Genomic DNA, 12,237 nt, shown 5'->3' with positions numbered 1-12,237 from the left:
ATCTATGGAGCGAAGGAAATAGGCAACATTTCGGGCCAAAACCCTTCTAGCTTCTCGTTTTCACCCTACAAACAGCTAACAATGGTCTGTTTCCTTTATCATCGATACTTTTTAAATTAACGATCACATTACAAACAAACACTTAACTCTCATCTATTTTCTGAGTGTGGTTTTACAATGCACTGTTTACTCAGAGAGTAATAGCTGTCATTGGAGTCAAACACAGAGTGCTGGATTAACTCGGTGGATCTCTCTACTGAGAAATTGTGGTCAGAGTATAATTATTCTGAAGGAAGACCATCCACCAGAATCATTAACTCTTTCTCTCTACATAGATGCTGCCTGACCTGCTGGGCATTTGAAACATTTCCTGTTTTGATTATGTATCTCTGGTATTGGGTAAATATTTAACCAGTGTTCATTGAGGAAAGGTCACAAATTGCTTGCCGAATAAACAAAAACAAGGAACTAAAGATGAGTAACATTAGTAAAGCACAAAGTGTTGGAGTAACTCAAAGTATCAGGCAACATCTCTGGAGGATATAGATAGTCAAAGGTTTAGTTTAGTTTAGTTTAGTTTAGAGATACAGTGTGGAAACAGGCCCTTCAGCTCACCGAGTCCACACTGACCATCGACCCCCATACACAAACACTATCCTACACACACAGGGTACAATTTACAATTTTACCAAAACCAATCAACCTACAAACCTGCACGTCTTTGGATTGTGGGAGGAAACCAGAGCACCTGGAGAAAACCTACGCGATCACCTGGAGAACTTACAAACTCCGTACAGACCCGTAGTCTGAAGAAAGTTCCCCACCTGAAACATCACCTATCCATGTCCTCTAGAGATACCGCCTGACCTTCTGAGATACTCCAGCACTTTGTGTAAGAATTCCTTAGTTCTGTTCCAGATGCATATGACAATGAAATACTCTTGTGCAGGCAAGTTTACTCCACTCTGCAATGAGCACTTATTTCAATCCAAAACCAACAATATCAAACCACATGTTAATTGACAACAAATTGGGAAAAAGGTTGGAGGCAAAATTCATGTTACTGACTTTAACTTTGATGATAACTGTACATACAGCTTAGATCAGGAAGTGGTTCAGGTTTTTTGGGGTGAATATTCCCCAATGCCAATCTGAGTGCAGCAATTATTAATTCAGCTAACATAAGAGTCAGATATCAGATACCTTAACAAAGTCAGGTGGGTATATCGTTTAAACCTGAACAGATGGTGAATAAAATTATTAGGAACTGCTTGGAAAGTCTTAAGTTTGGACGCGTGAATAGAATAAATATCGTCCACAAGTAGAAAACAACCGTGGTTTAAAGATCACTCTAATTTAGAGGTACTTGGTGAATTTAGACAAGACTCTCTAATTTAGAGAATACCGTTTTCTGATGCTAAAAGGCCGTGTTAAGTTAAAATGAATAATGGGTTCCAAACTCTAATAAAATTCACAGATAGGAAGAAAATGCAAATGCTGGTTTACACTGAAGATAGTCACAGCGGGACAGGCAGCATCTCTGGAGAGAAGGAACGGGTGACTTTTCGGGTTGAGACCTTGACCTGAAACGTCATCAATTCCTTCTGCTCCCTGTCCCGCTGAGTCCTTCTGCTCCCTGTCCCGCTGAGTTACTCCAGCATTTTGTGTCTATCTTCTAAGATAATTCAGGTTACTTTGCTGAAATGGCTTCTCCAGATTAGCCACTTGAGTTTTATAAAATTACTAGACTAAGTGGGACCCGTTGGATCCCAGTCACACGGGAGGCCTGGTCCCCCAACGCAACCCATTCCCCAACACAATATTCCACCACTCACCTGTTCCCCCAACGCAACGGCGGGAGCGTTCTGTAGCCGGGGGACGGGGACAGCTTCAGGCGGGGAGCGTCCTGCAGCCAGGGGAGTGGGACAGCTTCAGGCGGGGAGCATCCTGCAGCCAGGGGAGTGGGACGGCTTCAGGCAGGCCCTGTCGGGGGCTGGTGTGGGGGAGGGGGGGGGTGTGGGGGAGGGTTTGTGTGTGTGATGGGGGGTGGGGGAGGGGGTATGGTCCACATTGTCTATATCCATCGGCCTGTCATTCTTCTCGGTGACCTCTTCGGAGTAAACAGGATCAAATTTGTGAGACATGTTTTCCCTCACACAAAGCAGCGCTGACTATCCCAGACCCAACATTTTAATGTCCCGATTGCCGACTTCTAATGATCATTGAGAAGATGGGATGGATGTGAGTCACTACTTGTGCCTCTGGTGTTGGGGATTTGGACTCAGAGGCAATGAAGAAAGAGCAAGTTACAGCACTCTAAATATCTACTCCTCTGACAGCTTCTTCCATATACCATGACCCGCTGAGAGATAAGGCTGCCCTTTAGGTTCATGTCAAATCTTATCCCTCTTGCTTTAAACACACACCTTCCTGTTTTTGATCCCCCTACACTGGGTAAAAGACTCTGAGTATTCTATTCTCCTCCTGATTTTAAACACCAGTATAAGATCACCCCTCAGCCACTGGTGTTCCAAGGAATAGAGTCCTAGCTTGCCCAACCCCTCCCTGTATTTAGGCTCTGAAGATCTGGCAACATCCTCGTAAATCTTCTCTGCACTCTTTCTCTCCAACTTTGTCCAGAATGCAAGGCATTGTTGTAAAGAGGACCTCCATTGTGGTGGTCCTCTATAAAGCAAGCAAACATTTGCGTTGACATCTCGACCAGTGGCCAAGAATTGTGTGACCAGTGGCAGAATCCCTTGAGTCTGCAGAAGGGTCCCGACCCAAAAGGTCACCTATACATTTTTCTCCAGAGAAGCTGCCTGACCCGCTGAGTTACCCCAGCATCTTGTGTCTACCTTTGGCAGAATCCCCTAGCCTGATACTCTGTGGTTGTTGCTCCTTCTGAGCCTTACTTGGAGTTGTGAAGAATTTTTGCCCCACTGCTCTGTGCTGGGACACAATGCTTGATGAAATCTGCAAATAATATTGTCGTGCAGGTGTTCACTGGGTTAAATTTGGGCTTTGACAGATTAGACAGCCCACATCCTTTGACACTCAAGATGATATCACAGCGAGGACATTCAATAGCAGTTAAAACGAGGCTCAATGCCATGCCTTTCATTTCCTCAGTATGTCACGAATGTTTTCATATTCATGCTAGGGCAAACTTAAAACCCAGATATCAAATACAGAATCTGAACTTCATTAAAGTTATCCTTGGTGAAGAAAATCAATCACGTTCGACATGCTGAAATGGGCGTCAAGTGTTCTGAGTGTTATGGAGATCAACCACATGCAGTTTACATGTTTCCAACTTTCTCATTCCCAGGGGCCTTCCTATCCCACGCCCGTGTAAATGTTCATGCTCCCTCCTCCATCAGCACTTAATTCAGTTTAATTCAATGACTGGGTGTTTTTCTGCAGCAGAACCTCTTGATGAGCGTCTGTGGTGTTGTCTGAGGGATTGGAGCCCAGCAGGAGCGCAGCTGGAGATTTGCCGCAGGCCGGGAGAGATGGGGATGTCGGACTGACGTTTGGTGCACAGTTGACTGTGCAGAGTAGGCGCACATAGCGATCAAATAATGGAGTCATGAATCGCAGCGTAGTACGTAGAACAGTACAACACAGGAAGAGGCCCTTCGGCCCTACAATGCCTACGCTGAACACGATGCCAAGTTATACTCTGCCTGCATGTGATCAATATCCCTCTATTCCCTGCATATCCACGTGCCTGTCTAAAAGCCTCCGAAACACTATTATCAAATCTGTCTCCACCATCACCCCTCCAAGCGTGTTCCAGGCACCCGCCATTCCCTGTGTAGAAAAACTTGCCCCGCACATCTCCTTTGAACTTTGCCCAATTTTATATTTTACATACATCCATGTGCTCGGTGGAGCGCTCCAGGAAAGGTCTGGCGGGCAGCGGCCTGTAGAGGGAGCCACTGAGCCCTGCCCCTGATGGCGGACACAAGGGCAAGGGGCAGTAGGAGGGTGAACCAGGGTCTGACCTTCCGCGCCCTCAAGATCAGCTGTGGGAGGCACTCTCAAGGCACAAGGGCTGAAGGAGGCCTGGCGAGGGGAGGGGGACGATGGTTGGCGATGGCTGGAGGCCTTGCAGCAGCCTGGCTCGGTGGACCTTATCTTATAGTAATCAGGGATTGTGCTTGGGTATGGAGACACTTGACTGAACTATATGCAAGAAAATAATTTCACTTTATGTCCGTCCATGTAATAATAAAGAACCATCGATCTAAAAGCCTCTTGAGCCCTTCGCACTGTCGGATAAATCACGTGGGGTTGAGCGAGGATTATTTACAAACTAAAGCGTATGGCTGGAGTGAGGAAGGATACCGTATACTTGCCATTGTTGGAGGATGTGTAGCCAAAGTCAGACGATCCCGGATAAGGAATGTTGGCACGCGAGGGTCCGGTGGTTCCCGGCGTTCCTGGAGGACCGGGGGGTCCTGGTAGACCTGTGGCCCCAGGGATTCCTGCTGCCCCTGTCGTTCCCTGGTGTCCTGCTGGACCTGTCAAATGAATGATGGAAACTTCCATTAGGTCCAAGGGGCCAACTCAATATCTTCTTTATTTCCTCACATCTGACAACAACAGGACAAATTAAGCTGCCAAATACAATAACAGTATTTAAAAGATATTTGGACAAGTACATGGGTGGAAAAGGGATGTGGGCCAAACGCGGGCAAATGGGACAAACGTAGATGAGGCATCTAGTTCTCTGGGTGCTCCAGTTTCTTCCTGCACTCCAACGACATACAGGTTTGTAGGTTAATTGGCTTCTGTAGATTGTAAATTGTCCCTAGTATGTAGAACTAGTGCTAGTGTACGGGGTGATGGATGGTCGGCATGGACTCGGTGAGCTGAAGGGCCTGTTTCTGCGTTGCATTTCTGAAGTCTAAAGTAAAGTGTAGCTTGCTGTATCTCCTTTGGAAGATCTAACAACTTTCTTCGTCTGGAGGAATGGAAATCTCCTGTACAAAGTCGCTTCTATTCATTTGTGTGTTACCTGTGAGACTTCACTGTGTAAAAAGTGGCCTGGTTTGCTAAATGCCCCTGTCCCACTTTCCCAAGTTACTCACGAACTCTCCCGAGTTTTCCCCTTAATTCGAACTCGGATAATTACGGTAATAGCCATTCGTAGGTACTCGGGGCTATTTATTTTACTCGTGGACATTTTTCAACATGTTGAAAAAACGGCCCGACTTACCTGATGCCCTGAGTACCTACGGCTGGCATTACGAGCCGCTACGAAACATCTACGGACTCGCTACGGACATTCCCTGACATTCCACGAGTTCGAATTAAGGGGAAAACCCTTAATTCGGGAGAGTTTGTGAGTAACTCGGGAAAGTGGGACGGGGCCTTTACATGACAACAGTAGGTGAAATTGTTATTTGCTTCAAGCTATGCTGACAACACGACAAGAGTCAGGTAAAAGAACATGGTTTTCCTTGTGTGGTATAATAATATGAACAGTCACCATTGAGCAATATAAATCAAGATGTTTTCCAAACACAGTGGCTCTGAATACCTGTTGTTGTTCTTCTAATTGCTGCCAACAACTTGAGTTGGCAGCCACAACAATTGCTAGTGGAATGGCGCAGATAACCCTTCCTCTCCGGATACATTGCCATTCCCCTGCTACCTCATAGTAATACAGGGCTAGTGTGTGTGTGGCTTTTGGAGTGAATTAATTGCTCGGCATCCAAGTGATTTTAATTTTGTTTTAGCTTAGAACTACGGCGTGGAAACAGGCCCTTCGGCCCACCGAGTCCACAGTACACAGTACACCAGCGATCCCTGTACACCAGCACTGTCCTACACACACTAGGGACAATTTACAGTTTTACCAAAGCCAATTAACCTACAAACCTGCACGTCTTTGGAGTGTGGGAGGAAACCGGAGCACCTGGAGAAAACTCATGCGGTCTCAGGGAGAACGTATAAACTCCGTACAGACAATACCAGTAGTCAGGATCAAATCTGGGTCTCTGGTGCTGTGAGGCAGCAACTCTACCGCTGCGCCACTGTGCCACCCTTCGTTTCTCATTTAGCCAGAGTACTTCAGGCACCACATACAAAAATGGTACGAATTTATTTGCTTTTGAACTGCGCCTCTGAAATATGTATTGCAGAATCAGGGTCTGAAGAATGGTCCCGAACTGAAACATCACCTATCCGTGTCCTCCATAGATGCAGCCTGACCACTGAATTACTCCAGCACTTTGTGTCTTTTTTTGTAAACCAGCATCTGCAGTTCCTTGTATCAACATTTTTACTACTCCATGTATTTTTAACATAGAACAGTACAGTAGAGGAAGAGCCCCTTCGGCCCACAGTGTCAATGCTGAACATGATGTCATTTTGCGACTACGACAGACTATGTCTTTCTGCATCACAGACTCCTCTTTACTTGTGGGGCTAAAACTTTCTGAATGCATAAGTGGTCATAAATCCAACATTAATAATAAATTCAGACTTAATAATAAAATCAATGAAGGCAGGTTGGATCTTCTCGATGGCAAAACCCTATTCCCTTTATATTTGTACACACCACATCACTGTATCATTTGCTCTTAAAAAACACAAGATATGGGCACATTGATGCTGAGGCCAAAAAAAGCACACTAACGCCTCTGCTTCCTCAGGAGACTGCGAAAGTTCGGCACATCTTCAACAACTCTTACCAACGTCTACAGATGCACCATGGAAAGCATGCGCTCGGGTTGAATCCTAGTTTGATTTGGCAACATCTCTGCCCAGGTCCGCAAGAAATTGCACAGGGCTGTTGATATAGCCCTGTGATCCACACAGACCAGACTCCCCACCATCGCCTCCATCTACGCTTCATGCTGCTGCTGGAAAGCAGCCAACATAACCAAGGATATTTTTCACCCTGGTCATTCCCTCCCTCCCCTCTCCCGTTGAGCAGAAAATACCAAAGCACGTTCCACCACATTCAGGAACAACTTCTTCCCCGCTGTGATCAGACGACTGTACATCCTCCCATAAGCAAGAGTGTGGTCCTCATCTTCCAATTTACCTCATTGCGCATCTAGTACTTTTTTCTCTGTGACTAAGGTTACAATGCTGTAACACTATATTCTGCACTCTGATATTTTTCTCTTTGCACTCCCTGTTGCACTTGTGTGTGGCCTGATTTATTCATGTAACGTGTGCTTTAACTGGCTGGCATGCAAACAAAACATTATCACTGTATCTCGGTATAAAATCATGACAGGGCATACAACATCACGAGAGGAGTAGATTGGGTCATCTTGCCCAGAGCTGGGGAATCAAGAACCACAGGACATAGGTTTGAGGTGAGGTGGAAATGTTCAATAGGAACCTGAGGGGTAACTTTTTTACACAAAGGGTGGTGCGTGTATGGAGCGAGCTGCTGGAGGAGGTAGACAAGGCAGGTACTAATACAACTTTTAAGAAACATTTAGACAGGTACATGGATAGGATAGGTTTAGTGGGATATGGGCCGAATGCAGGCAGGTGGGATTAGTGTACATGGGGCATGTTAGTCAGTACGGGCAAGTTGGGCCGAAGGGTCTGTTTCCAAGTTGTATGAGTCTATGATTCAATAGTAAACCAATACCAATGCATTTACTAACACCACCAAAAAAAGAACCAATGCGAGTAAAAAGCAGAGATATAATTTCTCCCATGTCAGGGAATTGTTATCAAATTCAATTACTGATTTGATACCAATCTGATGCCCTTTGATTGTCCCAGAACGCAGTAGATAATTATACCAGCAGGAATGTTTTAATGCTACATTAAGAGTCAGAGTAGCACAAATTAGAGCCATAGGGTTTTACAACATGGAAACAGACCGCTTGGCCCAGCTTGCCCACACTAGCCAACATGTCACATCTACACTAGTCCCAGCTGCCTGCATTTGGCCCATCTCCATCTAAACTTGTCTTATCCACGTACCTGTCTAAATGTTTCTTAAACGTTGCGATAATACCTGCCTCAACTACCTCCCCTGGCAGCGCATTCCATGCACCCACCACTATGTGAAAAAGTTACCCCTCAGGTTCCTATTAATTGCGAAAAGAAAATCTCAGACATAAATGAAAGTTAATTTTCCATGACTGACTTTATTTCATAAATGCATGTGACACCTGTTTAAACAAAATATTTATCCAGGTATCATTTTGCTGTTTGGAGGTGGGCCAGATGACCCATCTGCAGTCATTGACACATGTAATCTTATATTAAATAAGCAATGGCAACCATTCAAAGTCTCCAAACACCGAGGACCAGCTGATAATCTTTTCTTTTGGGAGTGAAGGAGACAGGACTGTGGAGAAACCTGCTTTAATTTATCTGTTGTTACAGCTGTTTGAGGTGTCACAATATCTAGCCCAAAATCTCAAACGTTAGAGTCTGCAGAACCCAAGATGTTTGCCCCACACGGCTCTGATGGTCTATGCCTAAACTGTAGGAGTAAAGGATCAATTTAAAATAAACATGGGTCACTATTAAACAAAGAAAGTCTTGTCCTGCTGGCTACAGGCACATCTGGAAAGTAACATCTGTACTTGAGAAACACGTTTGTGCTAATGATATAACTCACTGAGTCAAAAGTAACTCCATTAACAATAAAAACATAATGTAGCATACATATATCTATATATACTCAAAATCTCTTCTCTATAATTACCTCTAGAATGAAATCCACTCAGCACAGTCAGATACATAAATTATCACTGGTTTGGTAAAGCCCAAAGTCAAGGCTCTGCAAAGATAACCTAGTTCCATTTGTCAACTAGTGAAGATAGTCACAAAAAGTAACTCAGCGGGACAGGTAGCATCTCTGGAGAAAAGGAATAGGTGACGTTTCGGGTCGAGACTCTTCTCCAGACTCAGAGTCAGTGGAGAGGGAAACAAGAGATATGAAAATGTACAGAGAACAAATGAACGAAAGGTTTGCAAAAGGACAAAATCAAAGCTAGCAACGATGATCAAGGTAAGGTGGAGCCCACAATGCAAGTTTGTTTTACAAGACGACTCACAACTCATGCTACGGTGTTCGAGCTCCCAGCCACAAACGGCACCTTCCTTTGGCCACAATATCCCAACGGCCAGAAGCTCCACTGTAAGTGATGCCCCGGGGCATTGTAACGCCCACCTCCAGTTATATCACAACTGCAGCACTTCACCGCATGGCTCCAGGGCACAGCCGGACAGGCATTGTTCTACAGAAAGGCTAAGTTGTTTATGTATCTATGAGGCGAGTTTTAAAAAAGCAGTAGAAGAGTGACCACATTGATGTGACAGACAAAAAGGCACACCAACACCTCTACTTTCTGAGAAGACTGAGGAAATATGGCATGTCATAGGTTCATGTCATAGGTGCAGAATTAGATCACTCAGCCCATTGAGTCTACTCCGCCATTCTATCATGGCTGATCTATCTTTCCCTCCTAACCCTGTTCTCCTGCCTTCTACCCATAACCTTTGACACCCGCACTAATCAGGAACCTGTCATTCTCTGCTTTAAAAATACCCAATGATGGCCTTCACAACCATCCGTGGCAATGATTTCCACAGATTCACCACCCTCTGGCTAAAGAAATTCCTCCTCATCTTCTTTCCATAGGTACGTCCTTTTATTCTGAGGCTGTGCCCTCTGGTCCTAGACACTCCCACTAATGGAAACATCCTCTCCACATCCACTCTATCCAGGCCTCTCACTATTCGGTAAGATTCGACGAGATTTCCCCTCATTCTTCTAAACTGACGAATGCAGGCCCAGAGACATCAAACGCTCATCATACATTAACCCACTCATCCCCAGGACCATGCTCGGAAACCTCCTCTGGACCCTCTCCAATGCCTCATATCGCTCTTCAGACATGTCTCCAGTGACTCATACACAGTGGCATCATAGAAAGCATACCGTCAGGTTGCATCGTAGCTTGGTTTGAGAACCAAGACTGCAAGAATTTGCAGAGAGTTGTAGCCCAGTCCATCGTACAGACCAGACTCCCTATCATTGACTCCATCTATACTTTACGCTGCATAGGGAAAGCAGCCAATGTAAGCAAAGACTTGTCCCTGTCCCACCCTGGTCATTCCATCTTCTCCCTGCTTCCGTCCGACAGAAAGTACAGAAGCTTGAAACCGCACACAGCCGGACTCGGGAATAGCTTCTGTCCCTCTGTTATCCGGCTTCTGAACGGATCTTTCATAAGCTCGGGTACTGTCCAATACACCTCTCCCCAACCTCCTGCTGAGTTACTCCAGCATTTTGGGTACTTTTGTGTAAACCAGCATCTGCGGTTTCTTGTTTCTACGGGAGTGGGAGAAAAAGAGTGGGTGATATTGAGGCAAATTTAATTGCTATTTTTCTTTCAAAAAGAGGACACCTTTGTTTTGATAGAAACTATTTCCCCAATGTGCACTAAAATACAGAAAAAATCCAAATCTTTATTTTTATATTACAGCACTTTGAACCAGACTGAAGCTATTAAAATTTGGATGAAACTTATTTTCATCGAAGGCACTCATAAACACAAATGGAACACTTGAAAATAATAGATATAAAGTAAGCCACTTCAACATTTCATCAAGTAAAAGCTATGGAACAATTAATTTAATGGCTCCTTAATTTTATTTTAATATAGGGTTGAAATTGTGAAAATCCCTTTAAACATCAGTAGCAATTTGTGGATGAATAGTGTGATTTAATAGAAATGGTATGCTTGTTCACCCACGGAGATTCCTAGAATGAGAATAGCAATGGAATGCAAAAACTGTTAGCTGTGAACAAAATAAACACAAGACATCATTAAAAAATCGGCAGTGTTCTCTCAGTGACAGGAATCAGCAAAAACCTTCCAAAATAAATGGAAAGTAGCATGCTGTGTACAGAGTTCAGTGTGTTGTTTTAAACAGGAACCCTATGACAAGAATACTTGCAACATGAACATTTTGGCTCACATGCCGCATTTAAAAAAAAGAAATAAACACAATTTCTGGAAGCCTAGACTATTGTTCAATAATGCTAGAGTGGCCTTCACCATTTTGAAGGAATTCAAGTTCTGCAGTCAAACATAAATCCTTGGACGGTGAAGTATCCCCGTGGGTGCAGGAGTGAGGTAGACATGAGGCTCTGGTTACTGGGTGAAAGGGTGAATCGCTGTACACCATTGATATACAGAGAGATCTTGCGGTCCCAGTACATATCTCCCTGAGAGTAGCAACGCATGTAGATAGAATGGTAAGGAAGGCTTGTGGTAAAGTTGCCTTCATTGTTTGGGACATTGAGTACAAGAGTCAGGAAGTCAGGTTGCAGCTCTATAAAAGTTTGCTTGGACCTCGTTTGACGTTTCGTTGTAGTTCCGGCCGCCCCATTAGTATTACTTTAGTTTAGAGATACAGGGCCGAAACAGGCCCTTTGGCCTACCGAGTCCGCACCGACCAATGATCCCCACACATTAACACTCCCCTATACAAACTAGGGACAATTTACATTCATATCAAGCAAATTAACATGGAAACCTGTACGTCTTTGGAGTGTGAGAGGAAACCGCAGATCTCGGAGAAAACCCACGCTGTCACGGGGGGAAAGTACAAACACCGTACAGGCAGCACCCGAAGTCGGGATCGAACCCGGGTCTCCGGCAATGCAAGCGCTGTAAGGAGCAACTCTACCACGGCACCTCTGTGCCCAGACAGGAGAGTATGGAGTGGCTGCAGAAAAGATTAGCTGACCCACTGATTTACTCCAGCATTCTGTGTCTATCATGTGTATAAACCAGCAACTGTAGTTTAGTTTTATTACATAACCAGAAAGCTGCCCGGATTAGAGTGTATTAGCTACAAGGAGAGTTTGGACACTTGGACAGTTTTTTTTTGTAACGTCGGAGGCTGAGGGGAGCCTGATAGAAGTTTATAAAATTCTGAAAGGCATAGATAGGGTGGGCAGTGAAAACCTTTTTCCCAGGGGGAAAATGTAAAAGACTGTAAGAGACCATAGCTCTATGGTGAGAGGAACAAAGCATAAAGAGGACATGCAAGGCAAGCTTTTTACACAGAGAGTGGTGGATGCCTGGAATGCATTGACAAAGATGGAGATGGAAGCAGACATGACAGTGGTGATTAGGCTTTTAGATAGGCACATGGATAGGCGGAGAATGGAGGTTATGGATCATGTGCAGACAGAGGAGAGTTTAACTTGGCATCATGATCAGC

At 44.7% G+C, this 12,237-nt stretch overlaps 1 protein-coding gene across 3 annotated transcripts in view; it reads right to left on the bottom strand.

The window, feature by feature from the left end:
- The window catches only part of emid1 (EMI domain containing 1), a 233,281-nt gene that overhangs the window by 26,957 nt on the left and 194,087 nt on the right, over positions 1-12,237 (bottom strand). For all 3 annotated transcript variants that reach the window (XM_033043345.1, XM_033043346.1, XM_033043348.1), the window contains one exon: positions 4,365-4,529. In XM_033043345.1, coding sequence (XP_032899236.1) covers positions 4,365-4,529 — 165 coding nt within the window. The remainder of the gene's footprint in view (positions 1-4,364; positions 4,530-12,237) is intronic.

The sequence above is a fragment of the Amblyraja radiata genome, chromosome 25, assembly GCF_010909765.2.
Source record: "Amblyraja radiata isolate CabotCenter1 chromosome 25, sAmbRad1.1.pri, whole genome shotgun sequence".
NCBI classification, from domain to species: Eukaryota; Metazoa; Chordata; class Chondrichthyes; order Rajiformes; family Rajidae; genus Amblyraja; species Amblyraja radiata.
The sequence above is the reverse complement of the archived record's forward strand: the minus strand, read 5'-3'. Positions and strand labels throughout refer to the sequence as shown.